Source organism: Rutilus rutilus (genome assembly GCF_951802725.1).
Source record: "Rutilus rutilus genome assembly, chromosome: 14".
NCBI classification, from domain to species: domain Eukaryota; kingdom Metazoa; phylum Chordata; class Actinopteri; order Cypriniformes; family Leuciscidae; genus Rutilus; species Rutilus rutilus.
The window spans coordinates 38,115,615-38,133,802 of record NC_140219.1 but is presented as its reverse complement, the minus strand read 5'-3'; the positions used below and the strand labels follow the sequence as shown (position 1 = coordinate 38,133,802).

Here is an 18,188-nt window from a genome sequence, read left to right as displayed (position 1 = left end):
AATAATAATAATAATAATAATAAATATAGCTGCGAGCAGCGATTACGGGCCCAAGCCGGTGGCACCGCAACCCCGGTGCCTTTAGTTACCTAAAGGCACCGGGGTGGCGGTACCGCCGGCTTTGGCCCTCCATCGCTGCTCGCAGCTATATTTATATATATATATATATATATATATATATATATATATATATATACATACATACATACACACACATATATATATATATATATATATATATATATATATATATATATATATATTATTGTTCAAAAGTTTGGGGTCAGTAAGATTTTTAATGTTTTTAGGAGAAGTCTCTTCTGCTCACCAAGGCTGCATTTATTGATTAAAAATACAAACAAAAACAGTAATATTGTGAAATATTATTCCAATTTAAAACAGCTGTTTTCAATTTTAAAATATTTTACATAGTAATTCATTTCTGTGATCAAAGTTGAGTTTTCAGCATCATTACTCCAGTCTTCAGTGTCACATGATCCTTCAGAAATCATACTAATATGATGATTGATGATCAATAAATATTCATCATTATTTTCAATGTTGAAAACAGTTGTGTACAGATTTTTTTTTTTTTCAAAATGCTTTGATGAATGTAAAGTTCAAAAGAACAGCATATATTTCAAATATATATATTTTTAACATTATAAATGTCTTTACTGTAACTGTTGATCAGTTTAACTCATCCTTCATAAATAAAAGTACTGATTTATTTTATTTCTTTCCCCCAAAAATAAAATTTTAATTATTACTAACCACAAACTTTTGAGCGGTAGTGTTTAACGTTACAAAAGCTTTAGATTTCAGATAAATGCTGTTCTTTTGAACTTTCTATTCATCAAAGACTGTACACAACTGTTTTCGACATTTAAAATAATAATGAATGTTTCTTGAGTATCAATCATCATATTAGAATAATTTCTGAAGGATCATGTGACAGTGACGACTGGAGTAATGATGCTGAAAACTCAGCTTTGATCACAGGAATAAATAACAGTTTAAAATATATTAAAATAGAAAGCAGCTGTTTTAAATTGGAATACTATTTTACAATATTACTGTTTTTGTTTGTATTTTTAATCAAATAAATGCAGCCTTGGTGAGCAGAAGAAACTTCTCTGTTATGTGCGCGCCACAGACTGCACGCACGTCCGCTTAGAGTTCCGCCTTTTGCCTTCCGTCAATATTACGTTATTAGAAAAATATTTTTTTAGAGAATCGATTTTTTGACATTTGTGAATCGATTCAGAATCGTCCACGTCCGCATCGCGATGCATCTAAGAATCAATTTTTTCTCCCACCCCTAGATTTCATACAACAGGTTAATAAACAGTTACAATTAAGTCTTTTACATTTTAGATGCAATGTTGACTGTTTTTGTTCTGTTTCAGCAGCGAAAATAGTTAAACAAAGATCACGGCAGAACCATCACGCATCACGTGTTTTCTCATAACTGAACGATTCAGCATTTTTAACGAATCGGTTGACTCAAAGATTGAATGATCAATCCATAAACATCTGTCTTAATCATGATCGACTCATTCGAACGAATCGTTTGAACGAATGAATCAATGACTCGCTTATTAAGATGGATGCCTGGCGACACCTAATGGCGGTTTAGTGTTGTTTAAAAGCATCATTCTTTCCCACATGTGTGTGATTTGTGTGTGCAACATTATCATTATTTTTCTTTCACTATTATATTAGCGATTTAAAAGCACCCACTCGTGTCACACGTCGATTAACCGGTGGGAAAATATCCTCAGACACATACCTAATAAATGTATATTTAAATACAATATTGGCCTACCTGGTAAAAAGTTTTATATACTATTTTGATGTCCTTTTGGACACAAGAGGGCAGTATAGCCCTATGTTTGCTTTTTTGTTGAACCAAATAGCACTAAATAGCCTGTTTTTAACTTTTTCATTCTTCTTGAATTGCAAAAACAGAATAAAATGGGTTTAGTTGTGATATTTGTATACTTTTATATAGAAATAAATGGTATATAATTACATTTTTAGAAGATTTTTACTTTAATCCCTCGCCATAGCAAAACCGTTTGAGATATTTATTATCCATTCACAATTTAGCATATTTAATGTAGTTTCATCATGTTGAAAAAGTTTGGTACGAATAAAATAAATAGTTTAAGAGGAGTGGCTAAAAATTCAGAGGCTGATTTTGCAAAAAAATTCACATTCAGACCAAAATATCTGACTTCCTGATGGCCAGAGCTATTGAATGTAAATTAGAAAGTTGTCCGGCTTGATGAGAACAATATAGAAACTATTTTTTCTTTACTGTAGTTAAAAGTAACCCCCCCACTTTTGTCAAAAGCATGTTGAAAGTGACACACTTCCTGCTGCCAGTTGGTGGCGCTATAACTTTGACTCACAATAGCTACATCCATCTGATCGGCCTCTTGCCACGAACACACTGCTGAAGTTTCATCAAGATCAGTTAATGTATGCAGAAGTTATTCCACTTCCGTGTTTCTCTTTTCTCGCCATAAATTCGATTCCTCGCCACAGCCAAACCGTTCGAGATATCAAAAATCCGTCCGCAATTTAGCATCCTCAAAGTCTTGACTACATGCACACCGAGTTTGAAGGGGACACGGTGAATTTTCTAGGAGGAGTATTTCACATTCCACAGCAAGCGTTTTCCAAACAACCCATAATAGCCGACTTCCTGTTGGGCTGGCGTAAAACTTGACCGGGGTAAAGTTGTTCGGCCCGATGAGATCTATATGTGTACCGAGTTTCATATTAATTCATGCGAGCGTGTTTGATATATGGATCAAGTTTTAGAACCCCGTTCAAGGGGGCGCTGTTGAGCCCCCCAGCCACGCCCGGGTACCAGCTTCAGCCCGGCCCTGATGGCCGTGGGTTCTGACCTTTGTGCAAAGTTTCAAGAGTTTTTGAGCACGTTAAGGACCCCAAAAGCCCCTGAAACCTTGATTAACAATATAAAAGCAATAGTCAAATCCCCCCCTCCCCTCACACACACACAGACACAGAGAGAGGGAGAGAAAATTCTTCAGAAAATCCACATTCAAACCAAAATATCTCTCTTCCTGTTGGTCGGAGATGGTTCATGTAAATTAGAAAGTTGTCCGTCTTGATGAGAACAATACACATACCAAGTTTTGTGATTCTAGGAAAAACTAAACCCCCATTTTTGACTAAAGGTGGCGCTACTGAGCCATTCCACCACCCCCGTTTCTGAAACTTTGCACATGTCTACTGGCTAATAAATGTGATGTGTCTGTTGAGTTTCATGCAATTTCAAGTATGTTAAGAGTCTCAAAAGCATCAAAAAAGAATATTAAAGTTTGATGCGTTGCCACGGCAACAGTATCTAAGATATCAATAATCCTTTCACAGGTTTACATCTGCCGTGTGTCTACATTGTACACATAAAGTTTGAAGCAAATCGGGTAAAAATAAGACACTGATTTCAAAGCATTTTGAAAGTGATGTACTTCCTGCTGCCTGTTGGTGGCGCTATAACTTTGACTCACAATAGTCACATCTGTGCGATCGGCCTCTTACAACGAACACACTGCTGAAGTTTCATCAAGATCAGTTAATGTATGCAGAAGTTATAACACACTTCCTGTTTCATTTTTTCGCCATAAATTTGTTTCCTCGCCACGGCCAAACCGTTCGAGATATCAAAAATCCGTCCGCAATTTAGCATCCTCAATGTCTTGACTTCATGCACACCGAGTTTGGAGGCGAATCGATGAATTCCCTAGGAGGAGTACATTAAATTCCACAGCATGCGTTTCCAAACAACGCTAAATAGCCAACTTCCTGTTTGGCTGGCGTAAAACTTAGAGCACGAAAGTTGTTCGGCCGGATGAGATCTATATGTGTACCGAGTTTCATATTATTACATGCAAGCGTGTTTGATTTATGGACACGTGTTCGGATCCCGTTCCAGGGGGCGCTGTCGAGCCCCCCTGCCACGCCCGGGTACCAGCTTCAGTCCGGCCCTGATGGCCGCGGGTTCTGACGTGTGTGCAAAATTTCAAGAGTTTTCGAGCATGTTAAGAGCCCCAAAAGTGCCCGAAAGGTTGACAAAATAATAATAATAATAATAAATATAGCTGCGAGCAGCGATTACGGGCCCAAGCCGGTGGCACCGCAACCCCGGTGCCTTTAGTTACCTAAAGGCACCAGGGATGGCGGTGCCACCGGCTTTGGCCCTCCATCGCTGCTCGCAGCTATATTTATATATATATATATATATATATATATATATATATATATATATATATATATATATATATACATACACACACACACACACACACACACACACATATATATATATATATATATATATATATATATATATATATATATATATGTGTGTGTATATAAATATCTATCTATCTATATATATATATATATATATATATATATATATCTATATCTATCTATATATATATATATATACACACACACACACACACACACACACATATATATATATATATATATATATATATATATAAGACAGAAAATATTACTTGTCTTACCTTATTCTGATTTTATGATACACTCAAAATATTCCACAACAAATCCTTTAAATTTAATGTAAAAATAAAAACGAAAGTAAGCAGTGTTGGTCTCACGTAACCCTCTCATTAGAATCAAAATGTTTCAAATTTTGCGATGTATTTGGATGCTAAACTATTCTTTATTATAGGCTTTGTACTTCACTCGTGTTCCAATATCGATGGAAAAAATCATCCTCTTCACACGCGCAAAAATGTTCTTGGAAACATCACAGTGGAGCTCTGCTTACTGTGAATGGTACAGATTGTACTACTGACTATTTAAACAGAGCAGTGTAATTCGTTTATGTTAGGTTGACTATTTTTATTATTATATTGTATTAGGGCTATAATGAATGTCAAGATTGCAATTCTGGAATGTGTGTGTGACGCGGTTGCGGTTGAACAGTGGACACAAAAACATAAATAAAATGTTTTAGTTAATTCCTACATCCATAGGAATACATTGAAAATGCTCGCTCTACTCCGCACCATTATCAATGTCTGTGCGGACGTCTGTATTTTACTAGTATATAGTATACTATAGTTAGCGATTTAAAAGCCCTCAGCGGTGTCACATGTCGATTAACCGGTGGGAAAATTTTATCACAGTCACATCCCTAATATATTTATATATAAATACAATAGGCCTACCTGAAAGAGAATTTTACTTGCCCGACCAAAGTATAGCCTGATTAGAACGTCAATAACAAAAAAATTACTTGGGAATCACTAAAACGAGAGATTATTCTAATTTCATTACATTCATTTTAAGTTGCAATCAGCAGTTAATAATAAATGTATTACTGATCAATGGTAACAAGGTTGCACTGCTGAGGCTCATGCTGCTTCTCCAGGAGAATTGTAAACAAATGAGCGCAGCACACAAAAAAGCAACCCAGTTAACAACATACTGACTATAAAAATTACAAATATGGAGTTTTTATATATTTTATAACATATGATAGAGTTAAGCAACCTCACTTGACGAGTAGGCAACTATTTCCTGAATACAATCACGATTGAAACTGTGACATTGATTTCATACAACAGGTTAATAAACAGTTACAATTAAGTCACTTACATTTTAGATGCAATATTGACTGTTTTTGTTCTGTTTCAGCAGCAAAAATAGTTAAACAAAGGTCACAGCAACTTGTTTTCTCATTACTGAATGATTCAGCATTTTGAAACGAATCGCTTGACTCAAAGATTCAATGGTCAATCCATAAACATCTGTCTCAATCATGAATGACTCAGTCATTGGAATGAATCGTTTGAACGAATGAATCAATGACTCGCTCGTTAAGATGGTCGCCTGGCGACACCTAATGGCGGTTTAGTGTTATGTTTAAAAGTATCATTCTTTTCAACGTGCACCATTATCAATGTCCGTGCGGACGTCCGTTTTTTTACTTTCACTTTTATATTAGCGATTTAAAAGCACCCGCTCGTGTCACACGTCGCTTAACCGATGGGAAAATATCCTCACAGTCATATACCTAATAAATTTATATTTAAATACAATAGGCCTACCTAGTAAAACGTTTTATATACTATTTTGATATCCTTTTGGACACAAGAGGGCAGTATAGCCCTATGTTTGCTTTTTTGTTGAAACAAATAGCACTAAATAGCCTGTTTTTAACTTTTTCATACTTTTTGAATTGCAAAAACAGAATAAAATAGGTTTAGTTCTAATATTTGTATAATTTTATATAAAAATAAATGGTGTATAATTAAATTTTAAGAATATATGAGATGTTTTCTGATTCCTTTTTTGACATTATTTTAATCCCTCGCCATGTCAAAACCGTTTGAAATATTTAATATCCGTTCACAATTTAGCATCTTTAATGTATTTTCATCGTGTTAAAAAAGTTTGGTGTGAATAAAAAAAAAACCACTTAGCAGGAGTGGGTAAAAAGCAGAGGCTGAATTTGCAAATAAATCCACATTCAAACCAAAATATCTGACTTCCTATTGGTCGAAGCTAATAACTGTATATTAGAAAGTTGTCCGGCTCGATGAGACCAATGTACGTACTGATTTTTAAAACTGTGGGTAAAACTAACCCCCCCACTTTTGTCAAAAGCATGTTGAAAGTGACACACTTCCTGCTGCCAGTTGGTGGCGCTATAACTTTGACTCACAATAGCTACATCGATCTGATCGGCCTCTTACCACGAACACACTGCTGAAGTTTCATCAAGATCAGTTAATGTATGCAGAAGTTATTCCACTTCGTGTTTCTCTTTTCTCGCCATAAATTCGATTCCTCGCCACAGCCAAACCGTTCGAGATATCAAAAATCTGTTCGCAATTTAGCATCCTCAATGTCTTGACTTCATGCTGACTGAGTTTGGAGGTGATTGAATGAATTCTCTAGGAGGAGTACATCACATTCCACAGCAAGCGTTTTCCAAACAACCCATAATAGCCGACTTCCTGTTGGGCTGGCGTGAAACTTGACAGAGGGAAAGTTGTTCGGCCCCATGAAATCTATATGTGTACCAAGTTTCATATTAATTCATGCAAGCGTATTTGATATATGGACCAAGTTTTCAGACCCTGTTCAAGAGGGCGCTGTTGAGCCCCCCTGCCACGCCCGTTTCTGAAACTTTTCACATGTCTACTGGCTAATAAGTGTTATGTGTCTGTCGAGTTTCATCCAATTTCAAGCATGTTAAGAGTCTCAAACGCATCCGAAAAGAATATTAAAATTTGATGCGTTGCCACGGCAACAGTATCTAAGATATCAATAATCCTTTCACAGGTCTACATCTGCCGTGTGTTTACATTATACACATAAAGTTTGAAGCAAATCGGGTAAAATTAAGAGGGTGACTTCAAAGCATTTTGAAAGGGACACACTTCCTGCTGCCAGTTGGTGGCGCTATAACTTTGACTCACAATAGTCACATCCTTGTGATCGGCCTCTTACAACAAACACACTGCGAAAGTTTCATCAAGATCAGTTAATGTATGCAGAAGTTATAACACACTTCCTGTGTACCATTATTCGCCATAAATTCGTTTCCTCGCCACAGCCAAACCGTTCGAGATATCAAAAATCCGTCCGCAATTTAGCATCCTCAATGTCTTGACTTCATGCACACCGAGTTTGGTTGTGATTGGACGAATATTCTAGGAGGAGTATTTCAAATTCCAGAGGATGCGTTTTTCAAACAACCCATAATAGTTGACTTCCTGTTGGGCTGGTGTAAAACTTAGAGCACGAAAGTTGTTCGGCCCGATGAGATCTATATGTGTACTGAGTTTCATATTATTATATGCAAGCGTGTTTGATTTATAGACCAAGTTTTCGGACACCATTCCAGGGGGCGCTGTCGAGCCCCCGTGCCACGCCCGGGTACCAGCTTCAGTCCGGCCCTGATGGCCGCAGGTTCTGATGTGTGTGCAAAATTTCAAGAGTTTTTGAGCATGTTAAGGGCCCCAAAAGTGCCCAAAAGGTTGACAAAATAATAATAATAATAATAAAATATAGCTGCGAGCAGCGATTACGGGCCCAAGCCGGTGGCACCGCAACCCCGGTGCCTTTAGTTACCTAAAGGCACCGGGGTGGCGGGTACCGACGGCTTTGGCCCTCCATCGCTGCTCGCAGCTATATTTATATATATATATATATATATATATATATATATATATATATATATATATATATTATACAAAATTTTTTTTAGGAGAAGTCTCTTCTGCTCACCAAGGCTGCATTTATTTGATTAAAAATACAAACAAAAACAGTAATATTGTGAAATATTATTCCAATTTAAAACAGCTGTTTTCTATTTTAAAATATTTTACACTGTAATTAATTTATGTGATCAAAGCTGAGTTTTCAGCATCATTACTCCCGTCTTCAGTGTCACATGATCCTTCAGAAACCATTCTAATATGATGATTGATGCTCAATAAATATTAATTATTATTTTCAATGTTGAAAACAGTTGTGTACAGATTTTTTTTCAAAATGCGTTGATGAATGTAAAGTTCAAAAGAACAGCATAGTCGCTAGTCCCGAGATAAATACAGATCGTCAGCTCCAGTTTGTATCCAGCCTCCCATGGAAACTACAGATGCCCCAACACCCGTGACGAGACGACTCGACGCCCGTGAAGAGACGACTCGACGCCCGTGAAGAGACGACTCGACGCCCGTGACGAGACGACTCGACGCCCGTGAAGAGACGACTCGACGCCCGTGAAGAGACGACTCGACGCCCGTGACGAGACGACTCGACGCCCGTGAAGAGACGACTCGACGCCCGTGAAGAGACGACTCGACGCCCGTAAAGAGACGACTCGACGCCCGTGAAGAGACGACTCGACGCTGGCGATATGTTTATGCCCTAAATCAATACATGATTAACTAACTGTATTTCTCTATGTACATTTCTGAAATGCACTTTCTGTAAAGCTGCTTTGAAACAATATGTATTGTGAAAAGCGCTATACAAATACATTTGAATTGAATTGAATTGAATTGAATTGAATTTCAAAAGCATTTTGAAAGGGACACACTTCCTGCTGCCAGTTAGTGGCGCTATAACTTTGACTCACAATAGTCACATCCATGTGATCGGCCTCTTACAACGAACACACTGCTGAAGTTTAATCAAGATCAGTTAATGTATGCAGAAGTTATAACACACTTCCTGTTTCCATTATTCGCCATAAATTCGTGTCCTCGCCACAGCCAAACCGTTCGAGATATCAAAAATCCGTCCGCAATTTAGCATCCTCAATGTCTTGACTTCATGCACACCGAGTTTGGAGGCGAATCGATGAATTCCCTTGGAGGAGTACATTAAATTCCACAGCATGCGTTTCCAAACAACCCTAAATAGCCGACTTCCTGTTTGGCTGGCGTAAAACTTAGAGCACGAAAGTTGTTCGGCCCGATGAGATCTATATGTGTACCGAGTTTCATATTATTACATGCAAGCGTGTTTGATTTATGGACATGTGTTCGGATCCCGTTCCAGGGGGCGCTGTCGAGCCCCCCTGCCACGCCCGGGTACCAGCTTCAGCCCGGCCCTGATGGCCGCGGGTTCTGACCTGCGTGCAAAGTTTCATGAGTTTTTGAGCACGTTAAAGGCCCCAAAAGCCCCCGAACCCTTGAAGAACAATAATAATAATAATAAATATAGCTGCGAGCAGCGATTGCGGGCCCAAGCCGGTGGCACCGCCACCCTGGTGCCTTTAGTTACACTAAAGCCACCGGGGTGGCGGTGTCACCGGCTTGGGCCCTCCATCGCTGCTCGCAGCTATATTTATATATATATATATATATATATATATATATATATATATATATATATATATATATAAAAATGTAACAAAAAAAAAAAATATATATATATATATACATTATATATATGTAACAAAAAAAAAAAATATATATATATATATATATATATATATATATATATATGGCGAGGCGAGGAACGGGCAGAGAAGAGCGAACGTTTTTGGACATTCATCATATTGCATTGGTTTTCATTTCTTGTCCTCAAACCGAGCACTAATCTGTTTATTTTTAAGTCACACATTCTCCATTGATTAAAAAAGACAATCAAATGTATTTTTTAATGGTAGTATTATTTTATACAGAAATAAATTATTTATAATTCAGATGAGAATAAAGTTAGTGTTAATTAAAATTGTAAGGAAAACAAATATATTGATCTGAAATCTACTATCATTTGCTGCAAATAGGTTGACTATTTATATTTATTATTATATTTTATTACGGCTGTAATGAACCGGCTGCGATGTCAAGATTGCAATGCTGGAATGCACAGTGTGTGTGTGTGTGTGTGTGTGTGTGTGTGTGTGTGTGTGTGTGTGTGTGTGTGTGTGTGGCGTGGGCACGATCGTGAGGCGTGGGCACGATCGAACAGTGGAAACATAAAAACATAGGCTACTCCGTCGGTTTGTTCATACAGGACATCATTTAAACTGCACTGTGTTTACTTATATTTATGTACACTCGCAATAAAACACAACATTGTGCTTTTGTAAAAAAACATTCAAGCAATCCCACCCCCGAAATGGCGCTATTTTTTAAAGGAGTCATAACCTAGTATTACATTGGATACCTACTGCTGTATTATAGTCTTTCAGGCCCTTCTAAAAAAGAAAAGTGGAAAAAAAATAAACACAGACCTACTTTTACCCTTATTTCTGAAGGCATTATTGTCTCGCGAGATCAATGCGATGTTTTGGCTGTCGTGGACGCTCTATATGGCTCTGCACGCCAGTTGAAAGGGTTGTTGGGACAGCGTCATTAAAAATGAATTTCATCCACTGGTCCCTGATAGTTTCGTCCGATTTTGGGAGATAAAACACATTTACATGTTTTTTATGGCAATCAACCACAGAGCAAGTCCGGTGTGCACTCGGTTTCTCCATCTTTCCCGACTGAACTGAATATGAGGGGGAGAGGGGAAGGGGGGGCTTCCTGCTGCGGTGTCCATATATGGTATATCCTACTACCTCATGACGTCAAGAGGGAGCTGAAATCAAAATCTCGTATTTGAGTGGGCGTGCACACGCGCTGGTTTATTTACCCTGAGGTAAACAAACGCTTCACTTTTAAATATCGGCTTCCCGGCCAGTGTATAATCGTTAGTCGATCATAACATACATTGATTCTCGTGGAAAAGTGAAAATTGCAGGTTATGACTCCTTTAAATGAAACTAAAATGCTCACGGCTGCATGGGCAATAACGCGTCTACAGCGAGGAACGAGCAGAACAGAGTGAATGTTTTTTAGTTCATTCCTACTGGACGACCGTATTTCACTTTCGCTTTTAAAGGGATACTCCACTTTAAAATGAAAATTCTGTCACCATATTCTCACCCTCATGTTGTTTTAATACTTTATGAATTTCTTTCTTCTGCTGAACAGAAAGGAAGATATTTAGGAGAATGTCAGTAACCAGACAGTTTCTGATCCCATTGACTTCCATAGTAGGAAAAAAATGTATACTATGGAAGTCAATGAGACCAGAAACTGTCTGGTTACTGACATTCTTCTAAATATCTTCCTTTCTGTTCAGCAGAAGAAAGAAATTAATAAAGGATTGAAACAACATGAGGGTGAGTATATGATGACAGAATTTTCCATTTAAAGTGGAGTATCCCTTTAAGTTAGCGATTTAAAAGCCCCCGCAGCGGTGTCACACATCAATTAACCAGTGGGAAAAAATTCTCAGTCACATCGCTATTATATTTATATATAAATACAATATACAATGGGCCTACCTGATTTTGAACACAAGAGGGCAGTATAGCCCTATGTATGACTTTTTTTTTTTTACTAAATAGCGCATTCTGGCTGATTTTAAACTTGTACATAATTCTTGAATTGAAAAAAACTGAATAAACCCAAAACTAGTTCTGTTTCGGTTTAGTTCTGATATTTGTATAATTTTATATAAAAATAAATGGTGTATAATTAAATTTTAAGAAGATATGAGATGTTTTCTGATTCCTTTTTTGACATTATTTTAATCCCTCGCCATGTTAAAACCGTTTGAAATATTTAATATCCGTTCACAATTTAGCATCTTTAATGTATTTTCATCGTGTTAAAAAAGTTTGGTGTGAATAAAAAAAAAAACCACTTAGCAGGAGTGGGTAAAAAGCAGAGGCTGAGGCTAATTTGCAAATAAATCCACATTCAAACCAAAATATCTGACTTCCTATTGGTCGAAGCTAATAACTGTATATTAGAAAGTTGTCCGGCTCGATGAGACCAATGTACGTACTGATTTTTAAAACTGTGGGTAAAACTAACCCCCCCACTTTTGTCAAAAGCATTTTGAAAGTGACACACTTCCTGCTGCCAGTTGGTGGCGCTATAACTTTGACTCACAATAGTTACATCCATCTGATCGGCCTCTTACCACGAACACACTGGTGAAGTTTCATCAAGATCCGTTAATGTATGCAGAAGTTATACCACTTCGTGTTTCTCTTTTCTCGCCATAAATTCGTTTCCTCGCCACGGCCAAACCGTTCGAGATATCAAAAATCCGTCCGCAATTTAGAATCCTCAATGTCTTGACTTCATGCACACCGAGTTTGGTGGGGATTGGATGAATTCTCTAGGAGGAGTACTTCGCATTCCACAGCAAGCGTTCTCCAAACAACCCATAATTGCCGACTTCCTGTTGGGCTGGCGTAAAACTTAGAGCACGAAAGTTGTTCAGCCCGATGTGATCTATATGTGTACCGAGTTTCATATCATTACATGCAAGTGTGTTTGATTTATGGACAAGTGTTCGGATCCCGTTCCAGGGGGCGCTGTTGAGCCCCCCTGCCACGCCCGGGTACCAGCTTCAGCCCGGCCCTGATGGCCGCGGGTTCTGACCTGTGTGCAAAGTTTCAAGAGTTTTCGAGCACGTTAAAGGCCCCAAAAGCCCCTGAAACCTTGAAAAACAGGAATTTTAAACAAATCTCACTCAAAAGACAAATCCCCCCACCCCTCACACACACAGAGACGCAGAGGCAGAGAGAGAGAGGGAGAGAATTCTACAAAAAATCACATTCAAACCAAAATTAAAATTATTACTGACCCCAAACTTCTGAACGGTAGTGTTTAATGTTACAAAAGCTTTAGATTTCAGATAAATGCTGTTCTTTTGAACTTTCTATTCATCAAAGACTGTACACAACTGTTTTCGACATTTAAAATAATAATGAATGTTTCTTGAGCATCAATCATCATATTAGAATAATTTCTGAAGGATCATGTGACAGTGACGACTGGAGTAATGATGCTGAAAACTCAGCTTTGATCACAGGAATAAATAACAGTTTAAAATATATTAAAATAGAAAGCAGCTGTTTTAAATTGGAATACTATTTTACAATATTACTGTTTTTGTTTGTATTTGTAATCAAATAAATGCAGCCTTGGTGAGCAGAAGAAACTTCGCTTAAAAATCTTACTGACGCCAAATTTTTGAACAGTAGTGTATATATATTATATAAAAATGTAAGGGATAAGACACAGATCATTTTACTTGCCTGACCTGATTAGAACAATGAAAAAAACTTAAATGAAAAAATAACTTGGGAATCACTAAAACGGGGGCGCGATTGAACAGTGGACACATAAAAACATACTCTGTCATTTTGTTCAGAACATCATTCAAACTGCAAAGTGTTAACTTATATTTTTGTACAGTAGCAATAAAACACAACATTGTGCTTTTTTTAAATACATTCAAGCAATCCGCCCCGAAAATGAAACTAAAATGCTCACGGCTGCACAGGCATTCATAATGGTGCGCGTCCTCAGCGAGGAACGAGCAGAACAGAGTCAACGTTTTTTAGGTCATTCCTCCTTCCATAGGAATTTATTGAAAACGCTCGCTCTGCTCTGCACCATTATCAATGTCCGTGCGGACGAACATATTTTACTTTCGTTTTTAAGTTAGCGATTAAAAAGCCCCCAGCGGTGTCACACGTCAGTTAACCGGTGGGAAAATATTCTCACCGTCACATACCTAGTATATTTTTATATAGATATAATAGGCCTACCTGATTTTGAACACAAGAGGGCAGTATAGCACTATGTTTGACTTTATTTATTTATTGTTTAGACTAAACAACCATTCTGGCAGTTTTTAAACTTAAACTTCATTCTTAAATTGAAAAAAAAGAATAAAATGAGTTAAGTTCTGATATTTGTATACTTTTATATAGTAATAAATGGTGTATAATTACATTTTTAGAATATACTGGACTAATGGTGCTTTTCACTAAATCTTAATTTATTAAGCAAAATGTATTCGGAGGTTGTAAACTACACTTTAAAAATTACTTTAAATAAATTGTGATTCATGTACAAGATTTTCTGATGATGAAAATGTGAAATCAGTCCATTTAAATGTGAACTTTTCTATTGTTTCTATATTGATCCTATATATTAATCTAGAGTGATAAATTCACTTATTTGTGGAGTGAGGACGGATCCAGACTTGGATTGTAACTAGTTTCCTCAAATGCTCCTGTCTTGGTTTGTTCATATCATTAAGTTTCCATGATTTTGCTGGTGTATTAGTGACTGTATGGCATTTATTAATGATGCTTTTAACTCACACATGAACTGAACATTGATCTCAGTCATTTTCTCTTTCTGTCTTCAGTCTGAGTGGATGCAGTATTACAGAGAAACAGAGTCTCATCCTGACTTCAGCTCTGAAATCAAACCCATCACACCTGAGAGAGCTGGACCTGAGCTGGAATATAATAGGAAACTCAGGAGTGAAGCACTTATGTGACGTACTGAAGGATTCACACTGTAAACTGGAGAGATTGAGGTCAGTCACATTCACATACAAGAGAGAAAATGTTTCAAATCACTTCAACAGTTTAAACCAAGACACTTTATACTCAATATCTCATGAAGAGTCTGAGTTCACATTATATTTGTGTAAAATTCTTCACCTTAATGATTTGTTTGTAAGATAATCTCTCTTCCTCTGTTTGTGTCTTTCTAGTCTACAGAACTGTGGCATTACAGATGTTTCTTCTCTAACTCAGTCTTTGACTAACTCAAAAGCACTGCAGTTTTTAAAAGATCTTGATCTGAGAAACAATAAGATAGGAGACTCAAAGCAGCGACTCAGAGACGAGCTACGAGACTCAAACTGTGTCCTGAGGTGAGGAAACATCACTTTATGATATTAAAGAGATCTTCATTTACCTCTGATATGTGAACAAACCTTTCAAACTTTCATTAAAGGACTTTATCATTAAGCTTTATTGCAACACAGGGTTTGTGTGAGAACAAAATGTAAAGTTGATTAAAATGTTTAACACAAAGGAGGAAAGAGAACAAAAGCACACTGTCACAGCTTTATACATCAACACCTGCTTTATTAACTGTGTCAGTAATAGTGAATCATTTCAGTGTGAAAACAGACTTGGTCCAGACTGATCTCATGAAATGGCGTATGTATGACACGCCAATTCGTATTTCCATTTTTGGCGTGCTATCAACACGCATAATCGCTTTTCAGCGTGTTTATCAACGCCGTTGACTTAACGTTACATTACTCTCTATATAAATATATATGACTTACCCCAACCCCGTCCCTAAACCTACCCGTCACTGGGGTTAATACCATTTATGAGTCTTCCCCTACCATCCTAGTAAAAAAATATCGCTCCCCAGATGTAGATTTACATTTTGCTTCGTTTCGCTCGGACATTTAACGGCGTAGACATACACGCGGAATCACTCGGACATTTAACGGCATAGACATACACGCGGAAGATGACGGCGTGGACATACACGCGGATAGCTCAAAATGCGTATAGATAACACGCCACTTGACTTGAAAGTGGCGTGTATGTTTACGCAAAGTCATGATGTCATGTTGCTTGGTCAGATTGTAGTAAAACGCTGCACTCCTGCTAAAATCAGCTCCAGCTTCAGCTCACAGCGTCCAGCTCACATGAGAAATGTCTCTGTCTCTAGTGTGTTTTTACTGTGACAAGCAACACGTCACACTACTTTACAATTACTTTACTCTCAGTTATTTACTAAGAGCCTACAAACATGTTTAAACTAGAGGACAAATGGCTTTAACTCGTAGAAGGTTTTACTGAAAGGTTTTAACTGAAAGTAACATTAGTATTTGCTCACTGTGGTTTATTCCATACGCCGTACACTCATCAGTGTGTGTTTCTCCTTTACAGAGACTCAATAGGAGTCGCAGGTCCTTCTGCAGTCACACCAACACAAACACACACACATATGAGCCTCATTCATGTTTTAAATCTATTATACTGAAAACTCAAATATTGTTTGAGAAATATCTCTGCAGGATAATGGAAAGTCATTAAATAAGTCATTTTCACTTTGTTCCACTGAACACTGATTGTTTTCTCTTCTGGTTTCCCCTTAGAGAGTAGATGAAGATTAATCACCAAACGTCCCTAATAAATCATTACATCAGTTTAAATCTGTGAAACGGAGATGAGAGGATCAGTGGCCATCAGGAGATCCACAGAAGAGCCTCATTACTGTCTATGAGGAGAAATAAATGCGTGATTAATGTGTAAATGTGTTTCATACAGGAGGAAGAGACTCAGACTTTACAATTAAATAATGCAGCATGTGTGTTAGCATGTGTATCAGAAACACGTGATATTGACTGATTAATGTTGGTTTAGTATTCAGCCAAATGATGGTTTAGTTTTATTTAAAGGTGTAACAGAGGATGAAGCAGCTCAGATGAGTCTGTCCGCAGAAATATTCAGGCTCTTCAGTTTAAGGCCTACAGATATAATAATGTCTGGATTGAACTCATACATTATTATTAAAATGTTTCTAATCATAAATGTGATTGTCAAGTATAGCACAAATGTATAATATTATATATAGTCTACAATGTGAAATTTGCATGTTAAGAAAATGTTTATAATATATATATATATATATATATATATATATATATATAAGGGCTGGGAATCGATAAAAAATGTTTTAACTAATTCATTGCACAATTTGCTGTAATTAATTGCAATTAATTGCATTTCCCCCAAGCTTGTAATCATCAATATTTAAACTTAGGATCACCTAATTAAATTAAACAACACAGGAGAAAAAGGAACAGAAAATAGCCCTATATTAAAATAATATTAAACATCAATATATCAATATATTATTCTTTTTCAATAATCAATCAACATAATCAATTTAACAGATTTTTTTTTCTTCTTTTTTTATTTTTTTTTACTAATTATCAAAATAAAATATAGTCCTACAAAACTATTATTACAAGAGCATGTGATCAGAGCAGGTCATTTTACCATTGTTGCCCAGCATGACTATACCAGCTCAGTAGGGCTATTGCAAACAGAAGTCTAGCCTACTACTGAGAAATTTCACGTTATTTGAGCGGACTTTGCTTTTCCAGTGTGTGATCGGTACATGATTGGAGCTTTTGGGCTGTTAAGGACAGAACAGAACACGCAGCGCAAACACGGAGCGGAACAGAGAGCAGAGAGCGCAGCAGCGCGCCGACACACACAAACACACACGGAGCGGAAAAGACCCGCTCATGAAAGCTGGGCGAGAATGAAACCTGATCGCCGATCACGGAGGGGCGGGACGGCATATTTTCGGCCTTTTCAATAGCAGCCGCAACAGGAAATCATTAAAACGAGGCAAAAAAAAGTGCTGTGTTAATTGCGTTTTTTTTTTTTTTTTTTTTTTTTATTAATCGCAAAGATTAACGTGTTAATTCCCCCATCCCTTATATATACAGGGGTTAAAGTGGGCCGGAACGGACCGGAACTGCGTTCCGGCACCTCAGATAAATAAATAAATAAATTCAAATCAAATCATTCTCATCAAATTCAATGATTTTCATCATTCATCAATTCAAAATGTAATATTACCCCCTGGCCCCGCCTTCACAAACACGCTTCCCGATGTTATGTTCTCAGTCAAGGTTCTCCTGTCTGATTTAAATGCATCTACACCGGTTCAAGCATGCAGACAAAGTCATCCCTCCCTCCACGCTGAACGTGATTACTAATGTGTGAAATG

General features: G+C 37.2%; 1 protein-coding gene across 1 annotated transcript; it reads left to right on the top strand.

Moving 5' to 3' along the window:
• Window positions 1-14,409: 14,409 nt before the first annotated feature.
• Window positions 14,410-16,533, top strand: LOC311303348 (ribonuclease inhibitor-like; the record flags this gene model as incomplete). The annotated part of the gene is made up of 4 exons (XM_084429772.1): window positions 14,410-14,424; window positions 14,750-14,946; window positions 15,127-15,288; window positions 16,331-16,533. The coding sequence occupies 4 exons, from the start codon at window positions 14,410-14,412 to the stop codon at window positions 16,422-16,424; spliced, it is 468 nt and encodes a 155-aa protein (XP_084285898.1). The 3' UTR covers window positions 16,425-16,533.
• Between the last annotated feature and the right edge of the window lie 1,655 nt (window positions 16,534-18,188).